Consider the following 24,934-nt stretch of genomic DNA (forward strand, 5'->3'; position numbering starts at 1 on the left):
ATTAATGCTGAAAGGTACATACAGGTTTTGGAGAAACATGTGCTGCCATCCAAGCAATGTCTTTTTCATGGATGCCCCTGCTTATTTCAGCAAGACAATGCCAAACCACATTCTGCACGTGTTACAACAGCGTGGCTTCGTAGTGAAAGAGTGCGGGTACTAGACTGGCCTGCCTGCTGTCTCCCATTGAAGATGTGTGGCACATTATGAAGTGTAAAATATGACAACGGAGACTCCGGACTGTTGAACAGCTGAAGTTGTAGATCAAGCAAGAATGGGAAAGAATTCCACCTACAAAGCTTTGATAATTAGTGTCCTCAGTTCCCAAACGTTTATTGAATGTTGTTAAAAGAAAAGGTGATGTAACACAGTGGTAAACATGACCCTGTCCCAGCTTTTTTGGAACGTGTAGCAGCCATAAAATTCCAAGTTAATGATTATTTGCTAAAACAATAAAGTTTATCAGTTTGAACATTACATATCTTGTCTTTGTAGTGTATTCAATTAAATATAGGTTGAACGTGATTTGCAAATCATTGTATTCTGTTTTTATTTATGTTTAACACAATATCCCAACTTCATTGGAATTGGGGTTGTATTCGACATTCTAAATATAGTTAAGTATCATTGTAAAACACAACACATGTATGCTTTTACATACTGAATTTGCATGGCTTGTGGTGGTTGCCCAGCAAGCTGGCTTGCTCGCTCAAAACCCTGAAAGGTACTTCCAGCAGTGTGTGAAAGCTTATTTTACGAAACCATCCTCCAAGAAACTGGCCCAAACACAGCACAATTATGTTTCCGAAATGCTTGGTAAACAGGATGAGAAAAGTAAATCATTACATTATCTACAACAATGAAACATTAGATATGAGTGTTGCATGGGGCTGTGGTGGTACACCCTGTGAGGGAAGGACAGGACAAGCTAGAACAGGACAAGGACAGGAGAAGAAACATGCAGGACAAGGGTCGTGAAGCCAGCTGTACAAGTGAAGTGTGGTGGGATTGACTATGTAAATTATAAGTCTATAGGATGAGAATGTGAGTGAGGGGATACCCAAGAAATTCGCATATTCATGAGTGATTTGTTGCAATAAATGAGTGGCCCCACACCCAGCGAAAGAGTCCCTTGGATGTGTTCCTGCGGACACATGCAAGTGAACAGAGGCTGAGGCCCCCACCCAATCAATCGAGGGGCGGGATCGGGCCCAGGGGTCCACCCGTGAGCCATCACACCCACGACACTAGTGAGGATAAGCGGTACGGAAAGTGGATGCATGAAAAATTAAATACACGAATGGAGCAAAATCTCAAGGCTTTGGCAGCTTTGTTGTTTTTAGCAGCAGATATTGACGTTAAAACAACTTTTAATTCAAATTTACAAAACTTGAGCAAGAAAGTGAGCTTAATTAGACAACTAATTAGATTTTCAACAGAAGTGTCACACTTTACAAAATCAAAAAGAACATTTTCCAAAGTAAGCTCAAAGTTACAGCTGATAAGATGAATCTGCAGATATCTTGCCACATGTCCGGGTACATGTCCATTTCCAGAACAAATGGATAACATAGTCTCATTATTTTCTACAGTAGTGGACAGTGTGTACCGAGTGTGCTCTTCGCAAGAAATTTGTAATTGACCAATCGTATTGAGCGCCAGGCGGTGGAAAGCCAATCAGATCGCAGCTTCAGCCGGCGCCCAACCCCTCTCCGCTCGTGAATACGTACCCGCCCTTGTCGCAGCTCCGCCCCCTTTGTCTTCCGCGTGCACTTCCTCATTGCCGTGACGTCGAGCTCCGTCACCAATTGGCTGACACTATGTGACGTCAGCGTGATGTCGGGAATTCCTCTCTCCGCGGAGCTTTGGAAGGAAGCGTCACGTACTGTATCCACGTGAGGGGGGAGGACAAGTTGACGATGTTTTCTGGGCCGCACTTCCATCGTCCCGCCGCCGCCGCCGACGACGCAGACGCCGACGCCACAGCCTCCTTCTCCGCCACCACTTTTACAAAGCCGGAAGATGAGTTTCAGTGTGCTCCCTTCGCGTTTCTGAGCAAAAAGCTGTGAAACGAGCAAATATGGTCATCGTCATCCGCATTGGCTGCCCGTAAACACAACATCTGAGAAGTGTGTCCCGAGCCAGCCCGACTTCCAAAGTAAGTGTGTTGTCATGTAGACATTTTCACTCCATTTTAGTAACTAATGGTGACAAAACACTCCCATAAGGATCGCTCCTTAGGACAAGGTCAGTGATACTCTTGGTATTAACTAACATAGTGGACATTAATTACGACCAAAATGATACATAATGTAAAGTTGTTTGTCAAGGACACACAGCTATTTAATTCTAAAAATACTCATAGGACAAACACTCTGATAAAGTTGTGTCTTAGTGACCCTTTTTACCCAATGACAATAGTGATGATGCATCTTCCTCCCTAAAAGCGGAACAGGTACATTGCATCCACCCATGTTCTACTTTGTATTTTAGTCGGAGGGCACATATAGACAACAGCCATTTACACTCAACATCCACACCTGTGGAAATTTTAGAGCAGTTTTATTGGGTTAAGGAACATATTTTACAGTAGAAAAATCTTACCATACACTGCCAGACAAAAATGTCATTAAAAAGTGGCAGATACTTTCTGCCATCAAATGGAAGCACATTTCATTGTTGTGCCTGTCAATATGTGTCGCTGGCATAGATAGATAAACATAAGACGCATTATTCGTAAATAAATCATATTTTTCACATCAACTATGATAAATTGAATAAATTCCTGCGGCACACCTGACAATCTCTCACTGGCAGACTAATGTGCCAAGCACAATGGATGGGAATCACTGACTCTTCAATGAACTAAACATGCATGTTTTTGGATTGTGGGAGGAAGCCGGAGTCCCCGGAAAAAAACATTACATACATTTGAGATTAATATGTACCTTTCATATCTACTGTACTTTAACAGTGTTTCCCCACTGTCCGAATCATTTGTTTTCTCTGACCATATCATTTTCTGAGGTGAACATTTCTTTTTATCAGCGTGTGGCGTGAACTTATCTTTGCTCTCTGACATGGTCTTGATGCAAGCAAAAGCTGTCAGGCGAGCCGAGGGGCCCGTGTGCTATCTTCAGGCTCCCTCGACTGCAATGAATGGTCTCGCCTTTTAAAAATAGACCTGGAAAAAAACTCTAGTACGACAACAGACAGCCATTTGACAGAAAATACTTTTGAGACATAAAAACATAAAAAACACAGTACGGAGAGTCACTGAGTCATGAAAGATTACCAGTAATGTGGTAATGCCGATACATATACATACATATATACATACATATTTTTATTGACAATTGTGCAAATGATGCAGAGTCCTCTCGCAATTTAGAGCAGTTTGAAATGACTATTAGAGCAATAGTCTGGTACAGTGACCATTGTGCAAATGGTGGAGAGACTTCAAGACATTTAAGCAGTTTAAAGTGACTAGCAGTGCAATAATCTGGAACAGTGTCAATTGTGCAAATGGTGCAGATACCTCTCAAGCACATGAGTGGCCAGTATTGGTCAACAACAGATATGCAAATAATGCAGAGTGGGTAGACTACTACAGTGAGTGCACGCATAAATGATGATGATAAATGATGTGACGTTCACGACAAAGTGCGCATGTCAGATGGTTGTTTCGATTAAATGTGCACATGTATACACCCTATCAGAATAGATCACGTCACATGTAAACAGTTGATCAGAGATCTTCAGTCGGAATGATTTCAATCGGAATGACAAAAAAAGTCTTCATGTAAATCCGGCTTCTGTGTGGTTGGTCTGCTGAAGACAAGCCCGTCACCTGTCAGTCAAGTATACGTTCATGTTCTCTGTAGTCAACTACTGGCTGAATAACGTGTGCAACAGGTTATGCTTAATAAATAGTTAACATCCCCGAGTTTGTGTTAATTGGGGACTAAGACACACAACAACTTGGAGTGAAGCCCTGTTGTTTTAGACGACATCACCGTGTTGGAGCGAGCTGTTTAGCTCCTTAACTCGCTAGCTCCTTAGCTCTCAGGCTAGCTCGTTAGCTCACGAGCTAGCTCATTAGCTTGCAGACTAGCGAACACAACAAACAGTTAACTTTCCCTTAAGTGTCTCTGTTGTGTGAATCTACATGCTACACATGGAGCAAGACTGGAGTATTGGATGGAGCCAACACCGGCAAGAGTTTACTAGTCAGCCGGCGTTCCATGAGCCCACTAGGAGCTAATGACACAGCCGTCCAACTCTGCCTATTGTGGCCATTTTATTTATTGAGCGATAAGTTGATATAGTAATTATCGTGAGAGGCCTATGCACAAGGCTGGGATGAACTACTCTACAATAGGCAAGCAGCTGGGTGAGAAGAGATCAACTGTTGGCGTAAATAAATAAAAAAATACAGAATAACTGACAAACTCCCTTGACCTGAGACTCCATGCAAGATTTTACCTTGTGGGGTATCAATGATCTTGAGAATGGTGAGGGATAAAACCAAAACTACATGGGGGGACCTGGTCAATGACCTGAAGAAAGCTGGGATCACAATCACAAAGGTTACCATCAGTAACACACTACGTCATCAAGGATTCAAATCCTGCAGCGCACGAAAGGTCCCCCTGCTTAAGCCTGCACATGTCCAGGCCCGCCTAAAGTTTGCCAGTGACCGTCTGGATGATCCAGAGGAGGATTGGGAGAATGTCACGTGCTCAGATGAGCCCAAAAATAAAACGTTTTTCTGCAAAGGGGACAGGATGACTGATCCGTTTTAAGGAGAGGATGAATGTGACCATGTATCTTGAGATTTTTGGCAAAAAACACCTTCCCTCCAATAGAGCATTGAAGATGGAACATGGCTGGGTCTTCCTGCATGACAATGAGCCCAAACACACAAACCGGGCACCTAAGGTGTGTCCCTGTAAGAAAAATTTCAAGGTCCTGGAGTGGCCTAGACAGTCCCCAGACCTTCACCCAATATAAAATCTGTGCAGGGAGTTGAAAGTCTGTGTTGCCCAGCGACAGCCCCAAAACATCACTGCTCTAGAGGAGATCTGCATGGAGGAATGGGCCAGCAATAACCCCAAACATGACAGATGGAAAGAAGATGCATGGACAAGAGGGCCAAAACACCTGCTACAGTGTGCAATCCTGGTCAAGAACTACTGCAAATGTTTGACCTCAGTAATTACAAACAAAGGTTTTATTACCAAGTACTGAATTAAACTTTTTGATTGTTTTCTGCAAGAATATACAAATAAATTGTTTAAAAATCATATATTGTGATTTCCTGGATTTCCCCCCCCCCCCCCCACATTCTATCTCTCACAGTTGAAGTGGACATCTGATGAAAATTAAAGACCTCTCGTCTTTTTAAGTGGGACAATTTACACAATTGGTGGCTGTCCAAATACTTTTTCCCTACTGTATATTTTCTGGTATGGTTGGGTGATTTGGCCTTAAAATAAAATATAGTAGTTTTTGTGAAAAATAATCGCCAGAATGGTCAGAAAAGTTGCTAAATATACTGATCAAATTGCTAAACTGTCAACACTGACTGCTATTGTGGATTAGCTCCTTTCTTTTCGCAGCCTTGTTGTTAGTGTATTCAGCGCATGTCATCGGCAACATAGGTTTGAATAATGGAAGCTGTTAAAAATTGATTAAAAAAAATCGAACTGACAAACTGGAATAATTCGATAAAATCCATCAATCGGCCAGCCATATTTAACATTCATTCAATCATCCAGCGATCCATTTTCTGTACCGCTTATCCTCACTGGGGTCGCGGGCATGCTGGAGCCTATCCCAGCTATCTTCGGACGAGAGGTAGGGTACACCTTGAACTGGTCGCCAGCCAATCGCAGGGCACATAGAAACAAACAACCGTTTGCACTTACATTCACACCTACCGGCAATTTAGAGTCTTTCAATCAACCTACCATGCATTTTTTTGGGATGTGGGGGGAAACCGGAGTACCCGGAGAAAACCCTTGTAGGCACAGGGAGAACATGCAAACTCCACACAGGCGGGTCCGAGATTTGAACCCCGGTCCTCAGAACTGTGAGGCAGATGTGCTAACTAGTCGTCCACCGTGCCGCCTCATTCAATCATACTTTTCATAAATTCAGGACTTGAAATGTCCCCCCGTTTAGGCTAAAACCTTCACCATCCCTTACGCAAGAGCTCACGGGACCATTCTCAAGACATCTTTAAATAGATAAGCGCTTAAGTTGTAAGCCTTCGTGACCCTTAAACAAGGTGATTCCTCAAAGTCTCGAGGCTGACTCGGCACAACATTTCTCGAGGCAGGAAAAGCAGAACCCATGAAAGACACTTTTCCATTTCCCGCTGCTAAAATGTGAATGTGAGCAAAAAAATCTGAGAACTGAAGTAAACTCTTGGTTTATTCCAAACTGCTCAGTGCTGTCTGTAGTGTTGGAAATAATTAACTCTTTTGATTAGGAGAAAATCTGCTTCAACAATTTTAAATGCTAGGTAGTTATTCGCATAATTATACAAGCATGAATGCCAGAAAGTCACAGCTTTTAATCACTGTTACGGACCAGAAATACATGCAATCACAACATGGCAATTTACAACTAAACAATGAACAACAAATTTGTCAAGAAAATAACATCCAAATGTTTTGACTTTGCATCTTCATAATGTGGCTGTCCGTTCCATAGGGTCCGCCATGTTTCCTGACGCCCTGGAAGCAGCTGGGCGGATGGAGGGCCTTCCGATGGCCTCCCTCCATCCGTCGTCCGAGCTGGAGGAGGAAGAGGAAGAAGCCGAGGTGTTTGTGGAGCGAGGACCGAAGAAACGGGGCCGCTACCGGCAAAGCATACTGCTACTGAAGCCCTTCAGGATAACACACAAGTAAACAATTGCATTCTATTCTACATCCATCCTTTTTCTATAGTGCTTTTCGTCAGTATCCCTTGGACTGATCGCCAGCCAATTGCAGGGCAAACACTCTATTCTAACAATCTTAACTGTCATGCAAGTATAAGAATAAGTTAACCCATGTTAGTATCAGGACATCAAAACAAGTGCTGACTTTAATGACCTAATATGTGGCTCATGTACTGACTCTCATTTTTTAAAATGCTTTTTTTGTCATACAAGTCTAAAAAAAAAAAGTTGATACTAAAAGTCCAATTAAGTTTATTTATTCAGCTCTTAATCACAAAAACGTCTCAAAGGGCTTCAAAGGCCCACAGTTCACAAAAATCAATTACATCCCCTGGACCACCCCCCCCACCCCCATATCCGGGGTAGGAAAAAGTCAATTTGAGGAAGAAAAAAAAAAGAGGAAACCTTGAGTGATCACAGATGAACGAATACCCCTTCCAGGATGACCAGGCTCCAAATAGATGCTGAGGCAAAAACATTAATCACATGATATGACGCTATCCAAAGTTAGGCCTGGTACACATGTAAAAATAATCAAGTGTCTTCTTTTCCCCGATTTTGCCGCTTGCTGACCAAGGACGAGAAACGCCAGACTATTTTACAGTATGTTTTATAAGATTATCCTATAAGATTATCCTGTGGTCTGAGGTGTCTTAAGAGTGAATTTGTCACAGTAAGAGGGTCCAAAACGGGTCGGTGTAGACAATCTTGAATATTAAATGTTCAATATATGCAACCAAAAATCCTCACGTGTTTAGGGTAGATAAAAACAAACACATCCTAAAAATCTTCACGTGTTTATTATGGTAAATAAAAACAAACACATCCTACCCAAAGTCGTATTTCGCAGGGCTCTACACTAACTTTTGCACTAGTAGCACAGGTGTGACCAACTTTTTCAGTTGGTCGCAGCAGCACATGATTTGGTAGCACCATTTTTTGAGGAGGTACAGCATGACCATGGCATACCATAGTTTCGTATGAAGAATTGACAGTGACTCGATATATACAGTAATTGCAAAAATGTTACTGTGAACAAGAAGTTTGTCCGCAACAAGGAGTGACAGACAAAACAGACAATTAAATATCCATTCCATCCATTCTCAACTCCGCTTATCCTATTGCTGGGTGCTGGAGCCTATCCAAGCTGACTTTGGGTGAAAGGCGGACTACACCCTGAACTGATCACCAGTCAGTCGCAGGGCACATATAGACACTGACAACCATTCGCACTCACCTTCACACCGTCACTGAACCTACGCTGGCAGCACCAAAGTCAGGCGAGTGTACCAAACAAAAGTGCCATTGGGGGTCTCGCATACCGTGCCATTCAAGCTACATGCACAGCTTTTTTTTTTTCGGTGCTTACTGAGTGCTTTTTGAACTTTTAAGTCGTGATGACTATCTTAGTACAACTGGCGATTGTTGTGTCAGCTTCGGGATATACCTGGCAGTGTGTCCTCTCGGTAATTTCTTTTTAGTGTCGCACAGTACCAACACGAACGTATAAGTGGACCGCGAGGACTAGAGAAGAAGCATTAGTTTGCTGAATTACAACCCAAGGAAATTACCGAGATGTACCTACCTTTGCCATATTGTCTGCATGTTTACAATCTGCAGCGCACATTTCGCCGCCAGCCCCTGGGTTGATGGCGGACTTGAGATAAGGTACGTAACATGATGTTGCATTCACTGTTTACAACTCCTGGGGGAATGGTACTTTGCTATCGCTGTGACCACGAAAGTAGCTTACCGACTGAAAAGCTATTTGATGTTGAAATAGTGATGCTACGGAGAAATGTAGTTAAAGTAGTAGTGTCGCTAGTATCCAGCACTGCTTTGTTTGGTTGTAAACTTAACGTTACCTGTGGAGCACAGTGCGAAACCTCTCGCACTTGTTTTACAAAACAAAAACCATAAAGCCTCAGGCAACCGATTCCTAGCCTCGCAATATCTGGTCCATAGCCCTACAACCGATGTGTCTAAGGATTCCTGGCAGGTTTTTGTATCAATAACGGCGTCTGCTACTGATACAGTCGTATCTCTCGCCTTTACGAACAAATATACGGTAGCATCGGTTTATCGTTCCCAACCCTACTAGCTAGCTTGCTCACCGGTTGTCCAGATGAGTTGAAGGATCACACTTCTCATTTAAAATGAATTAGTAACGTGCAAGCGTGAATATACAGTAGGTGGCCAGACACAACGGCGTACATTTTGGTGGAATATGTGGTGCGCATGTATGCGATGGTGCTGTTGATAATAACGTGTCCTATTTGGAGGAAGCAGTCAATTATGTTTCAGCAGGCGGCCAATCATTGCAGCGGGTTGCTTTTAACGTAAATGGAATTCATAACGATTGAGACAACGTCACACAATCCAAATGCGACGATAACATTTTTAATCGCACAAGCTGAAAAAAAGGTCGCATGTGCGACCAATTTGGTCGCAGTCTCAAGCCCTAAGTGGGTTCACCAGACAGCAAGTACTGTATATTACAAAGCAAGAATAGACGACATCACCTTTCTACAACATTCCCGCTTCCGATCCTTCAGACAAAACTCTGGAAAGATCGGCACATCATATCCAGGCCTTCAAAATAAAAGCATACCAGTAAAATAACTTTCAAACTCCCAAAACATAAAGTCCGGTGGACCTCAGAAATGGAAGACCTGCTCATGGAGAGTGCTTATTTAATGTTGCCGCCAAGTTTTTCCTGTTTTTTTTTTTTTTCTCTGTAAAAAAAAAAAATCGATGAGATTTAGTATTCTTAACGATACTGCTCCTCAGTCTGGTACTTTAATGGTAGTCTTATCAGTTCTCTTTTTTTTAATATATATATATAGAAAAACACTAAGCAAATATCAGAATTAACACTGCTTTATTTTTTAAAATATAAATTAACTTGTCTTGCAACTGCAAAAACAATGTAAAATAAATAAAAACAATGATTTACAGAAAAATAAATGTTTTGAAAAATCACTATTGTAATGTTAAACATGATAAAAACCATGGTGAGTTAACTGAAATTTAAAAAGATCCAGATCGGAAAACATTCTGGATACAAAGGTCTGGAAGATAAGTAGCCTCGTCATTGCATCTACATTTGCTTGTAATCAATACCTCAGTCAAATCCATCCATCCATCCAGCCATCCATTTTCTTCCACTTATCCAAGGTCTGGTCGCGGGGGCATTAGCTTTAGCAGGGAGGCCCAGACTTTCCTCTCCCCAGCCACTTCTTCCAGCTCTTCCGGGGGGATCCCCAGGTGTTCCCAGGCCAGCCGAGAGACGTAGTCTCGCCAGCGTGTCCTAGGTCGACCCGGGGTCTGTCAGTCAAATCAAATTGATTCAATATCATTCAAATCCTGAACTCTGAACTGGTTGCCAACCAATTGAAGGGCAAATATAAGCAAACAACCATTCGCACTCACATCCACACCTAAAGGCAATTTAGAGTCTTCAGTCAAGGAGAAAACCCACACAGGCACGGGGAGAACATGCAAACGCCACACAGGCGGGGCCGGGATTTGAACCCTGGTCCTCCAGAACTGTGAGGCAGAAGTACTAACCAGTCGTCAACCGTGCCGCCTTATGAAGGCAGATTTTATTTTATTATTTTATTATTTTGTATTAAGCTATTAATATTATTATTATGGATCTTATTGTTAGGCCCGCGACCCTAGTGAGGATAAGCGGAACGGAAGATGAATGAATGAATATTATTAATAGGTTGGTTAAAACATCCAGCTGCTCAACAAATGTTGCTCCAGTGCTACTTATGCCCTAAAAGAAGAAAAATAAAGACAAGTACATTTGCCCTGAATCTGTGCCACAGTTAACTCTGCTGCAAATAAAATGCTTTGGAAGTATAGTACTGGATTAAACATAAATTTAAACACAGTATTACATGATCTAATTGATTTTTATGTAAAAATACACCACCAAACTAACTACAATGTATAATGTCATATATTGCTTAAAAAGTACAGTTGGCTATGGTAGCCCTCACCCGTTCATGCACACTGGCTTGTGACCCCAGAATCAGAATCATCTTTATTTGCCAAGTATGTCCACAACACACAAGGAATTTGTCTCCGGTAGTTGGAGCCACTCTCGTACAAAATAAAGTCAATTTACAGAACACTTTGGAGACATAAAGACATTGACAATAAACAATTGTGCAAAAAGATGCAGAGTCCTCTAGCACTTAGAGCAGTTCGAATGACTAATATTGCAATAGTCCGGTGCAATGACCATTGTGCAAAGGGCGCTGAGACTTCAAGGAGTGTATGCGGTTTAAAGTGACGAGTAGTGCGATAATCTGGGACAATGGTTGTGCAAATGTTACAGATACTCCTCAATCAGTGTGCAAATGGAGCAGATGCTACTCTGGCATGAGTGGCCAGTATATGCAAATAGTGCAGCATGGCGAACAACTACAGTGAGTGCACGAGTAATACATAATTGGCCCCACAGAATTGTGGCAACGAACTCAAGTCAAAAAATTGCCAGCTTGTTGTAATGGAATTATAGGTTAGCTGTTTAAGAAGTTGATTGCAAGAGGGAAGAAGCTGTTGGAATGTCTACTAGTTCTAGTTTGCATTGATCGGTAGCGCCTAGGAGGTGGAAGAGCTGGTGACCGGGGTGCGGAGGGTCCAAGAGGATTTTGCACGCCCTTGTCTTAGTTCTGGCAGCGTGCAAGTCCTCAAGGGTGGGTAGGGGGGTACCGACAATCCTTTCAGCAGTTTTGATTGTCCGTTGCAGTCGGAGTTTGTCCTTTTTTGTAGCAGCACCAAACCAGACTGTGATGGAAGAACACAGGAGTGATTCGATGACCGCTGTGTAGAACTGTCTCAGCAGCTCCGGTGGCAGGCCGTGCTTTCTCAGAAGCCGCAGGAAGTACATCCTCTGCTGGGCCTTTTTGAGGACGGAGTTGAGGTTGGTCGCCCACTTCAGGTCCTGAGAGATTGTAATTCCCAGGAACTTGAAGGTCTCGACGGTTGACACAAGGCAGCTGGACAACGTGAGGGGCAGCTGTGGTGAAGGATGCCTCCTGAAGTCCACGATCATCTCTACAGTCTTGCGCGTGTTCAGCTCCAGGTTGTGTCGGCCGCACCACAGCTCCAGCCGCTCCGCTTCCTGTCGATATGCAGACTCGTCACCGTCCTTGATGAGGCCAATGACAGTGGTGTCATCTGCAAACTTCAGGAGTTTGACAGTCGGGTTCGCTGAGGTGCAGTCGTTCGTGTAGAGAGAGAAGAGCAGCGGAGAGAGGACACAACCTTGGGGCGCCCCAGTGCTGATGCTGCGTGTGGATGAGGTGGCCTCCCCCAGCCTGACCTGCTGTGTCCTGCCCGTCAGAAAGCTGTAAATCCACTGGCAGATGGCAGGTGAGACGCTGAGCTGGAGAAGCTTGGATGTAAGGAGTTCAGGGATGATGGTGTTGAACGCTGAGCTGAAGTCCACGAACAGGATCCTCTCGTAGGTCCCTGCACTGTCGAGGTGTTCTAGGATGAAGTGCAGTCCCATGTTGACTGCATCATCCGCAGATCTGTTCGCTTGGTAGGCAAACTGCAAGGGGTCCAGCAGGGGACCTGTGACACTCTTGAGGTGGTCCAGCACGAGACGTTCAAAGGACTTCATGACCACAGATGTCAAAGCGACAGGCCTGTAGTCATTCAGACCCGAGATTGCAGGTTTCTTGGGGACTGGAATGATGTTGGAGCGTTTGAAACAGGATGGAACTTCGCACATTTCCAGAGATCTATTGAAGATCTGAGTGAAGACTGGAGCGAGCTGGTCCGCGCAGACTTTGAGGCAGAATGGGGACACGTGGTCCGGGCCTGCCGCTTTGTTAATCTTTTGTTATTTGAAGATGCGTCTCACATCCTGTTCATGGATGGTTAACGCAGAGGTCAGAGGTGTGATTGTGGTCACGGGTGCGGCCGGGTGGGTGTGTGGTGCGAAACTGTCCTTTTCAAATCTGCAGTAGAAGGTATTCAAGTCGTTGGCTAGTGTGCTATTGTTCTCAGCTTGGGGGGGATCGTCGCTTGTAATTAGTCAGCGATTGGAATGCATGCCAGACTGATTTAGAGTCGTTTGCGCTAAACTTATTTTCCAATTTTGCTGCATAGATCCTCTTTGCAATGTTAATGATGAAACTACAATAAAGACCGCAAGTTTCCGATCTTCATCACATCCCGTACTTGCACCAAAATGTCCAAAGAAATTAGTGGTTCTGCAATCTTAACCTTCATACCAATGTAAAAAGAGAACTTATAACAATGGTATGATGAAACTACAATAAAGTAAAACTACTCTCTTTTAAAATGCTTAACAGACACGTAATGGAAGCACACTTTGTGTCTTTGCCATTGCAGATACTCTTGGTGGTGCCACAAAAAGCCAAAGGAAAAGCAAAACACTTTTAGAATTGAGATCTGCTTACGTCACACACTTGACTTTTGACATTCTGCTGTACACTAACTGCTGTGTAAATGAAAACAAAGATACAGTAGTTCTGAAATTAAAGGACTACATTACAGTAGTGCTACAGGGGACAACTTTATGACACACACGTACATCCAGATTCCCATTTAAGCAGACACAAACTAGACACACAGGCTCACTTTTAGTCGCCTTCTGTCCGTTAGCCTATCACAGGAAGCCATGATAGCAAACGGAATCTTATCCCGAGTAGCAAACAGCTGAACATTTGTATGCTAAGAGATAAAAAAGCCCTGAGCTGCTCTTCTGTGAAAGGCGTGCAAATTACTGCTCAAACACTGCAGGCAAGATTCACCCAGCCTCAACTCAAATGCTTTCTTCAAACGCCAATATAGGTCGAGCTTCTCCACCTTTCTCCGTCATAACGCACCCCCGTGGACGTCTTGCCCACCACTTTGGTTCTCTTCCAGACACCAGCACCCGGTCGACAACGCCGGCCTCTTCTCTTTCATGACGCTGCACTGGCTCTCGCCGATGGCCCTGAGAGCCTACAAGACGTCCAGCTTGTCCATAGACGATGTGTGGGGGCTGTCCTGCCACGAAGCCTCCGAAGTCAACTGCCAAAGGTGAGCTCAGTGTGTGGCGATGAAGGAGGCGCGGAACACGAAATGCTTTCACATGAGTGTGAGGGGAGAAATGGTCCGCAGGTCTACTCAAAGAGGAGGCGCTGATGAAAAGTCACACAATTATATAATTCAACAGTTATATGAGAATTGATATTCCAATACAGCATGATAGTGGTTAGCACGTTTGCCTCAAAGTCAAGATATTCTGGCTTTGAATCAAGGCTCATCCTCACTTGTGTGGAGTTTGCATGTTGTCCCCGAGCTTGTGTGCGTTTTCTGCGTGTACTACGGCATTCTCCGGACAATCCAGTTTCCTCTCACATTTAAAAACCACGCATGTTATGTTCATTGACTGCTCTAAATTGTCCATTCAGTAGGTATGAGTGCCAGTGACTGCCGACCAGTCAGGGTGTACCACACCTCTTGCCCAGAGTCAGCAGAGATAGGCTCCAGCTCACCCGACACCCTGAGTGCAAGCACTATAGAAAAGGAATGGATGAAAGACAGCATAAAGTATCAGCTTGAGGTGCCAAGCTAAACTTTTTCGCATTCAAATGTGCAAGGAAACAGTAATGAAATGAAGAACATTTCCCTTTAGTACTGCAGGCATATGCATGTTAACTTTCCAATCTGTGGACCCTCACTCCATTGACTGTCCACCAGTGTTGAAAGTGTCTGAAGTAGTTGCTCATTCCTATTGAGAAATTGTTGAGAGTTTCATAAAATCCACCTTGAAACTAAAGAAGGTATTGACATGCTAACTTTGCTAGCCTGTGCAACCTCACTTCATTCAATCTTCAACAGAATTGAAAGGTGTACAACACAGTGAAATATTTACATTGGGAACAGGGTTATAATCATTTAGGATTTTCCACTATATTTTGTTTTTATTTCGTTTGGAATTTTTTCTTTTAATTCAGTTAGTTTTAATTAGTTTTGAGAGCAGGTTTGTTAGTTTTTATTAGTTTATATTTTTCAAAAATGCTCAGTTTCAGTTTTTATTAGTTTCATTATTAGTTTGCTTTTTTCCATGCAGGGTATTTGTTGAGTGTGAGCTAAAAACAAAAATTCAACTAACTCAATTAACTTACAGGATGAACAAATGAACAACCATCCACAAAAAAAAAACACAGGTATTGTATAACAGTTCACAAAATTAGAAGTGCAATAAGTGCAGTGCATAAAACTGCTTCTAAGGTTAGAATAGATGCATCATAACGTAAGTAAAACCATTCATGAGACACGCCCGATGATGTAGTTTCCCAGGCGACAAACAGTAAAAGAACTGCAATTTCCAAATAACTGTTCGACCTTCCTTGTTCCGTAATACATTTAAAATCAACCCTGAAACCTCACATGAAATGAATTGACAAAGATGAAAACTAACTTTGCTATAATTCTAGTTATTTTCAGTTCATTTTGTCAACATAAAATGTAGTTTCAGTCATCGTTTTTGTTTTAATTTCATTTTGTAACCACGCCCGCAACCCTAGTGAGGATAAGCGGTACAAAAAATGGATGGATGGATAACTAAAATGTATTTTCAATTTTAGTGTTAGTTATTTTTTTAGTTTTTGTTTACTATAATAACTTTGCCTGGGACTCACAGCCAAACTTTTCCAGCTTGCGGAACCTCATGACATCCACTTAACACTAATGCTAAAATAATATACAGTATGGCATTGCAATATTTACAATGAACTTATTTTAAAGTTTAAAATACTCCCACAAAAAACATAGTCCTCTTTTTGTTTAGTTTATCCTTTGATTCTGATGGCAACTAGTTTCGGCTAAGTAGCTGGGTCTGAATTAGTTTGGTTTAGTTAAGAACTGAACATATTGACATGCTGACTTTCACGTCAATGCCCCACATTCAACATGACTGCCACGTAGGCACGGGAGTATGGGCTGACACATGTGCCATCAGGAATTGAATTTGAATTTCCGAACTGAATTCGAAAAACATGATTTCAATTTGTAACATAGGAAACAACATGTTCTTTTCCAACATAACGTCATCCAGGCATTGAACTCCATGCCTTAGACTTTACTGACACCTAGGGGAAGAAATAGCACACATCGCATCTCGATACAGACAGCACTGTTTCAAATGAATTTAGGGTTTACATGAATGAATTGGAGTCCAGCCCTTATGCAGCCCTTGTCCGTTTTCTTTTGGACATTAGCAGGAGATGAGCAGCTTGGATTTGCTAAAAATAATGCTTTGGTCTCTGGTTCCATTTGGTGATTTAGGGGTGGAAATACACACCAAACACACCCCAATGCTTGGATTAATTCAGTATTTATAGGAAAATTGGTTTACAGTACATTGAAAATTGTGATTTATAATGGAAATTAATAGTGCCATAGAATGGAATAATAGTGTATCGTCAATGTTTAGCTCCTATTTCTAATAACTTGTTCAAAACTGTGAGGAAAAATTTCAGCCTGCTGACCCTTGACTTTAACTGTTTTGTCTTTGGTGGAATACATCAAAGTCCAAAAATGTCCAAAAAAATGGAGAACGGCTGTATAAGGGCTTGACTCAAATTCATTCATGTAAACCCCTAAATTCATTTGACACAGTGCTGTCTGTATCGAGATGTGATGTGTGCTATTTCTTCCCCTAGGTGTCAATAAAGCCTTAGGCATGGAGTTCAATGCCTGCATGGCGTTATGTTGGAAAAGAACCGGAAAGATGACTTTGTCACGTTGGTGTGATATGTCGCTTCCGATGTTCGAAAGGAAGCACCTTTTTATCTCTTTCTGACCGTATGATGCATTCCACAAAGGTTAAGGAAAGGTGGTATAAAGGTTAAAATACTGTCGCCAGCTAGAAGATTTGACTTCCCGCAGAGTCCCTCTGTCACGTGATAAAAAACAAAGGCGCTGATTGGCCGAAGACGAGGTCTGTGTTTCGCCGTTCAATTGCTATTCCTTACAGTTCCTGGATCCAACAGACTTTGACAACGGCAGTTTACGTGATAAATGGAAACTATTTTTGGACACATTGTTAGGTCCCGGCAGTCCGTTTTATCTGATATCCGTTATATCGGGGTCCGTTATATCGAGGTTCCACTGCATTGGCATCGCAAGTTGCCATTTACTGTTAAAATGTAATTTTAAATTGATATAGAACACTGATGTGGAAAGGATTTCCATTCCCAGTGTATCACTACTGGGATGAAGCAGCCATCCATACCATCCCTCTTGGTTTTTACACTCAGCGCAGCAGGATTGTTTTTTATTTTTTTATTTTATCCATCCATCAATCCATTTTCTGAACTGCTTATCATCACTATGGTCGGGGGTGTGCTGGAGCCTATCCCAGCTATCTTTGGGCGAGAGGCGGCGTACACTCTAAATTGGTTGCCAGCCAATCGCGGGGCACATATAAACAAAAAACCATTTGCACTCACATTCACACCTAAGGACAATTTAAGAGTCTTCAATTAACTGGCCATGCATGCAGGCACGGGGAACATGCAAACTCCACACAGGCGAGGCCGAATTTGAACCCGGGTCCTCAGAACTGTGAGGCAGATTTGCTAACCAGTCGTCCACCGTGGCTCCTTTTTTTATTCTTCTCATTTTTCTGCAAATATTGGAAGAAGCCTTCGTGTGCTCGCCCAGCTGTACCGACGAGTGAGATGAAGACGATGCTAGCGCTGGTCAAACATTGACAGTGGTGAGAGAGAGGGACGGAGAAAGAGCGAGAAAAAGAGCGTGGGAAATTGCAGTGAAAAGATTCTCACTCTTCGTGTCATTGCATGTGTTTGCACTTTACATGCTCAGTTCGACACCGGCCCTCTTAATCGATGGACATCCAGTCCTGCTGTCGCAGTAGTGCGAGGTTCTAGAGATGGCAGGCAGCTAAGAATAACTGTGATTAGAGATTAGAGCGAGAGTTAGCAGGCGACTTTGGTGGTTATGTCATTAACTACTCAGTCTGCTATGCACAGGGTCCCCCAGTCGCTGTCATTAGCTGTCATTGACTGCAGAGCACCATCCCTACAGACCTGCAAATAAGGTGACAGACCTGCAGATAAGATGATGTAACTGCTGAACCGCAGCTTAAAAAAAAAAGAGCCAGTCACACTAAACATAACCTTGTGAACCTTTTTTGTTTTATTAAGAGAAAGCTTTTATATTTCCACTATTAGTTATTTTTGAGTTAATCATTACACAGAGGTTGCTCCTCTAGTACAGTGTTTCCCAACCTTAATTGAGTCAAGGTGAATATTTTACATTAGAAAAATCTCATGGTGCATCCCTCCAAAAAATAGATAAAGTATACTCTAACGGAAATACTGATGAGCTCCACTGAATTTACTCTCAAATTTACTTACTCTGTGTGAAATCTATGCCCGTTTTGTTGAACGCTATTATTCTTTTGTATAAATGGCAACACATGGATACACAGGTTAATTGTACTTTTCTTTATTTAGTCGAAGACAATTGTTCTGCCTGTCACTATTCGTCGCTGGCAAAAATAGATGAACAAAGATATATTTGTAGAAAATAAATAATAGTTTTCAGGCCAATTAAGTGAAATGTTATAATTTCCAGAGGCACACCAAATGTGATTATCTGTCATGGTACGCCTCTTTGAAAACCAAAACTACAGCATCTGGAGATTTAAGTGTGGAGTCTTACCACATTCTTTAATTAAGGTCCCTGTTCAGTATTAAAGGTGATATTACATCATGTAGACATGGCGTCTTTAACAGTGATAAGCATTCTGATAGAAGACTGATGGGATCGCTCCACAATGTTATGTGCGTCCGTGTTAATTTTTAGGACATGTTACTTCCACTTAGTCGGCCGATTCTTGCCATTTCCTTTTTATTTTGTTTTAAACTCCATTTTCATTTTAATTATAATACACTGCTAATTATAATTCACTGATAATGTTTTATTATTCCAAAAACAAATTTTTACTATCTGCAGAAATGTGGTCATAACTGTTAACGTGCTCGTATTTTGTTTAATGCCATTATATACAATTCCAAAGTAATTACATTATCATCTCTGTAAAGGCAGTTTTCGATGTAGCATACCTAATGGGGTGTCCAGTGAGTATAATACTAAAGTGGCACAAAGCTCTCACATGGTCAGGGTTAGGCGATGATGGTATGCATGAGCGCTGCAGCATGGAGGGATTTAGTTTGTGTTGCCATAGCAGGAACAGTTACGCAACCCAGATGCACAGCAGAGACGATGGCAAGATAGGGGAGAAGGGGGAAAAAAAAATCACCCTGGGAGAGTTGACACTTGCTGGTGCCCAGTGAGGTGCGAATGTTGAATGCCATGTCTGAGCCAAAACGCCTTTCAAAACATCAGCTTGGCTGTCTGTTGCCGAGAACATTTCTGTCCAATCATCCCTGTCTGGATCCTAGCATGTTGTTGCCACAGTGCTCGTCTGCATTCAAAATATTTTAATCGTGGGTATTATAGTCAACATTTTAGATCAAAGGGGAATAATTGTGGCGTTCATGCTTGGATCAGACTTCAAATTTGGTCTTTCACGATTGCAATCACGATTGTCAGACTACCATAAAGTCTTGCTGTATCTCGGTCAGACAGCGGCAACACTACATGACTTATTCCAATACCACCGTATCCTGTCTTTTATGATCACTGGGCTCTATCTTGTCAAATCTAACACTGTCTGAGAGGCGGAACTAGAAAACGTCACCGGTCAACACGACCGGATACACTTGTTACCACGGCGACGATAACAACGATGGATCGCTGCTATTGTATAGTATTGTGTTGGGGGGGAAAAAAGAACAAAAACAGGAAAAGCGTGGTGTTGTCACTGGTGCTCGGGAGTGGGCTGTCCATTCAAGAAGAGCTTGAGGTATGTTCATGTACTTTTAATGCAATACGGCTTGCAAGCAGGCAACATAATGTTATGTAGCCTAGCAAGCTAATGATAGCATTAACGTTTGTATGTAAATAAGCCGGTGTTCTGTCCAATCATGCTTGAAAGCTTTGGTAAACATTGGTTCGGGCGTTTGAATAAATGTTGACAACAGCGGTCAAGTATGTTGACAACGGCGAACAAGGGAGGCAAAGCGCCGGTCACAATACGCAATCCAATTGGTCGACGTCAAGGTGCGCTGTCGGAGAGTTGTCGTTGGTATGTCACACTACACGGAAGATATCCCCAAAAATCAAAAGATTGACTTTTCTTTTTGGCATAACAGGGCTATCTTTGGGCCAAATCGTTGATCGTGGATTATGTCACACGACAAGAGGTTTTGTTGTCCCCGACAAAATATGTCTGCCCTGATTTGGGAAATCGCCCGCGATAGCTAATCTGGCCAATATTGGGGCTAAAATCCTCTGTAGTCTAATCCAGGCATTGGACAGGCAACCACAGTTGGTAATTTGGATAAAAATATATGCCACACGCTTTAGTTTTTGATGTCATAAAATGTTTATTAACTCTACAGGCATCGTTTTAAGTAACATTTTGACATCCCTAACTGTTAAAAAAATAAAGTAAAACTACCTTTGAATATGCCTGGAAAAAGTAGGGTGTTTTGTAAAAACATCGAAGTGGCGTTTTTTATGGACTAAATGTTGTGTACAGCATGATAACTGTTTACTTGAGCGTTTGCTTGTTAAAATTAATTTGTGTTTGTACTGTGCAAGGTCCCGGGTACGAATCTCCCTGTTGTGTGGAGTTTTACTTTCCACCGGTGTTGAAAGTACAAACCCGGATTCCAGTGAAGTTGGGACATTGATAAAAACGTACACAAAAACAGAGTACAATGATTTGCAAGTCCTTTTCAAGCTATTTTCAATGGAATACACTACAAAGAAAAGATATTTAATGTTCAAACTGACGAATGTCGAATGTTATTGTTTTTTGCAAATATTCCCATTTTGAATTTGATGGCTGCAACACGTTCCAAAAAAGGGGCAACTAAAGACTGGGAAAGTTGAGGAACGCTCAAAAAACATGTTTGGAAGATTCCACAACTGAACAGGTTAATTGGAAAGAGGTTAATGTCATGATTGGGTATAAAAGGAGCATCCCCAAAAGGCTCAGTTGTTCACAAACAAGGATGGGGTGAGGTTCACCACTTTGTGAACAACTGCATGAGCAAATAGTCCAACAGTTTAAGAACAACGTTTCTCAACGTACAATTGCAAGGAATTTAGGGATTTCCTCATCTGTGATCAACAATATCATCTAGAGCTCAGACTCACCGTCTAAATCTTCAATCGCTATTTGCATTGACAATATAACGACTGACTAGTGAATCACAACTGAATTTTTACTCCTTGTACCAGTCCTCAATAAAGACATGTCATTGTCCAACAAATGAAAAATCCAATTTGATTATTTGAAAACTATCTATAGCCCCCTGGTTAATTCCTTGTCACAGTTTTTTTGGGGTCATTTCAGATGGAGCGTTCCCAAAACGCTTCTTTTTAGTTTGAAATGGCTTACTTTAACCAGTATCCCTCGCCACATCATAGACGTGGGCCGTTATACGCCAGTCTTGGTGCCGTAAATACATAAATCCACGTTTGCTGGCAACATCCACTTCTACAATGCCAGCTAGTTAGCTTAGCTGCAAGTTAGCGGTATCAGGCTAGCTCTCGTTAATCATCTGCCACGATGTGTTGAATGAATCTTGCCTAACTTTATCCAATTCATCTGCCGCGTTTCAAGTCTGCCGTGAACATCCGTGCAGCTCTTCACGGCCATCGGGCACCTAGTTCCACGGAGATTATCGTCTCAGGGGAGACTGCGTCTCCGCGATCCATGTGATCAGATACAGCTGTGGCTACAACTGCACATATGTGCATGCGCCATAAGTCAAAATTGTGGCGGAAGTAAACAAACCTTGCAGCTCTTGTTAGAATAAAATACTCACTTTGATTTTTTTTCATTCAAAGGCCAAAATTATAATTCCGGACTCATTTTTTCAAGCTAACTCGCGAATGGATTTAAATTGCCACTCATTTGTTCATAACTCTAATATCATCAAAAGATTCAGAGAATCTGGAGAAAGCTCTGCACGTAAGCTGCAAGGCCAAAAATCGACATTCAATGACCGTGACCTTCGATCCCTCAGGCAGCACTGCACTCAAAAAACCGACATCATTGTGGAAAGGATATTGCCATATGTGCTCAGGAACACTTCAGAAAACCATTGCCAGTTAACAGTTTGTCGCTAAATATACAAATGCAAGTTAAAACTCTACCATGCAAAGCGAAACCCATGTATCAACAACACCCAGAAACTCTGCTAAGGTGTGACGAGTCCACATTTCAAATTGTTTCTGGAAATCATGGACATCGTGTCCTCCGGTCCAAAGAGGAAAAGGGCTAGCCGGATTGTTATCAGTGCAAAGTTCAAAAGCCAGCATCTGTGATGGTATGGTTAGTGCGCATGGCATGGGTAACTTGCACATCTGTGAAGGCACCTTTATGAAAATGTGTAGCACAAATGAGTGAATATTTGCAAAAGAAAAAGATAATGTTTCAGTTTGAACATTAAATATCTTGCCTTTCTAGTGTATTCAATTGAATATAGGTTGAAAAGGATTTGGTTATCATTATATTTTGTTTTTATTTACAGTACATTTTACAGAATGTCCCAACTTCATTGATTCATTAATTTTCCGTACCGCTTAATTTTACGAGGCTTGCTGGCGTGCTGGAGTCTATCCCAGCTATTTAAAGCTGCATGTTACTTCAGAAATTTTCTGTTTTTGTTTCTCCTCTTTTTTAAATTATTTTTTTCAAAGTCCATTCCTCCTGCTAAAATCAATACAGTTGGTTGGGAGCCATGCGGCTACCGGGACGCCACCCTCCTTTAGGTCTTTGGAGTCATTTGACGTCAAGTAGTAATTATCAGGCTGCGCGAGAGTCTGCTTGGTTTAATGTTCTCTGCCTTTGATTGTTTTTTAATAAAGTCATTAGGGGGAAAATTACTCTGTGGTGGCCCGTCTGCTGCTGCTTGAGCAAGTCATTAGTAACCAGGCCAACGTGATATTCCACAGTCTTTTGCAGAGCATCATAGAGCAATAAAAGTGCATTAGACACGTCTTTAATATGTTAGCGTGTAAATTTCAAAGTCTAATTATGTGCTACATCGTTCATGGAAGTGTGATTATGAAGTGTGGGTCAACTTTGTTAATTTCTGCGTAATTGCTGTCATTTTTCTTGTGATTTTTGGTCTGCGTGATTGCTTTTTAACCCAAGTTTGCTATTGTGCTAACTGGCAAGCAAGTTGATGAATTTTTAAGTGCAGCTTGACTTAATTTCTGGAAATTAAAGGAACAAAATGAAAATAGGGGGAGGTAACCTAAGGTCTGTGACGAAGATACAGTCCACAAGAATGCTTGATCCATCCTGCCATGCTATTCTAAAATACAAATAAAACATTTAAGCCACAAATGTTCATTGTACATGTTAAAGGAAAAAGTTGCTGCAGTAAAACATCATCCTTGCCCAGAGCACAGCAGCTAATTATTTAGTCAATTTTCATTAGTTGATATAATACATCTCATCATTAAAGTAAATTAAGATTAATAACTTCATCATTTCATTCTGAGCATGGAGTGGATATATTATTGATAATTTATTGGTTGAACTAGATGACTTTGTGAGTGGTTCTGCTGTGTGTTCCAGGCTTGAATCGTTGTGGCACGACGAGCTGAAAAGACGAGGGCGCGAGGGGGCGTCCCTGATGAGAGTCTTTATGAGGTTCTGCCAAACCCGAATGCTGGTGGCCATCTTTGCCCTTCTCCTCACAATGGTGGCAGGCTTTGTTGGCCCCGTGAGTAACTCCCAAATCCTTTTCTCTCTTGATACTGTGCTGATCTGGCGAGCATGCCTTCCAAAGTTTTGTGGCACACATGCACGACTAGGGCCTCAAGCATAAATTGTTGTTTTTTCCATTAACTCTCACAAGTATACAATGAAATTAACTCCCAATGTAAAAATGTTAAAACGTACTGTAACACACACACACGACACGCTACCCTTTGATCACATTTGACAAATACAGTATATGGCAACTAGCCAATCAGCCGCTAGCTCTGAGAAGCTAATGTAGCCGTCTAAATCTTCACTCATGGCTCCTTTTCTCTGACTACTCTTCTCATGTTCTTCGTCTCTTACCACAAGATTCTTTCATAAAATGTGACCTGAAAAGGCAAAACTCACTTGCACAATTAATCTTTCAGTACCGCATGAAATCATATGCCACTTTTCATTTTAATGTAAGCTGTGTTTTCTTACAATACATGTCATGTGTAAACTTGGTGCTTGTTGGCGCCCTCAACTAATTGGCTAAAGAAGTTTTTAGTTCTAAGACGGTGACTCATTTGTCTAATTTTCCCAGCACACAAGCTGACACAAGATTGTTTTAATATGTATTCACTCTAGTTTATCAGTTATGTTTCACTGAGAATGTCTCATTTATCCAAATCATCCATCCATCCATCCAACCATTTTTTACCGCTTATCTGAGGACGGGTCGTGGGGGCAGTATCTTTAGCAGGGACGACCAGACTTCCCTCACCCCAGCCACTTCATCCAGCTCTTCCGGGGGGATCCCGAGGCGTTCCCAGGCCAGCCGAAAGACATAGTCTCTCCAGCGTGTCCTGGGTCGTTCCCAGGGTCTCCTCCCGGTGGGACGTGCCCGGAACACCTCACCAGGGAGGCGTCCGGGAGGCATCCGAATCAGATGCCCCAGCCACCTCATCTGGATCCTCTCGATGTGGAGGAGCAGCGGGTCTACAATGAGATCCTCCCAGATGACCGAGCTTCTCACCCTATCTCTAAGGGAGAACCCGGACACCATGCGGAGGAAACTCATTTCATCCGCTTGTATCCGGGATCTTCTTCTTTGGGTTACGACCCACAGCTTGTGACCA

At 42.2% G+C, this 24,934-nt stretch overlaps 1 protein-coding gene across 1 annotated transcript in view; it reads left to right on the forward strand.

Moving 5' to 3' along the window:
* Positions 1-1,804: 1,804 nt before the first annotated feature.
* The window catches only part of wu:fb13g09 (ATP-binding cassette sub-family C member 5), a 69,452-nt gene continuing 46,322 nt past the window's right edge, over positions 1,805-24,934 (forward strand). Inside the window, exons 1-4 of the mRNA XM_061787363.1 lie at positions 1,805-2,158; positions 6,721-6,913; positions 13,868-14,023; positions 23,685-23,832. Coding sequence (XP_061643347.1) covers positions 6,729-6,913; positions 13,868-14,023; positions 23,685-23,832 — 489 coding nt within the window. The 5' untranslated portion in view covers positions 1,805-2,158; positions 6,721-6,728. The remainder of the gene's footprint in view (positions 2,159-6,720; positions 6,914-13,867; positions 14,024-23,684; positions 23,833-24,934) is intronic.

The sequence above is a fragment of the Phyllopteryx taeniolatus genome, chromosome 10, assembly GCF_024500385.1.
Source record: "Phyllopteryx taeniolatus isolate TA_2022b chromosome 10, UOR_Ptae_1.2, whole genome shotgun sequence".
NCBI lineage: Eukaryota > Metazoa > Chordata > Actinopteri > Syngnathiformes > Syngnathidae > Phyllopteryx > Phyllopteryx taeniolatus.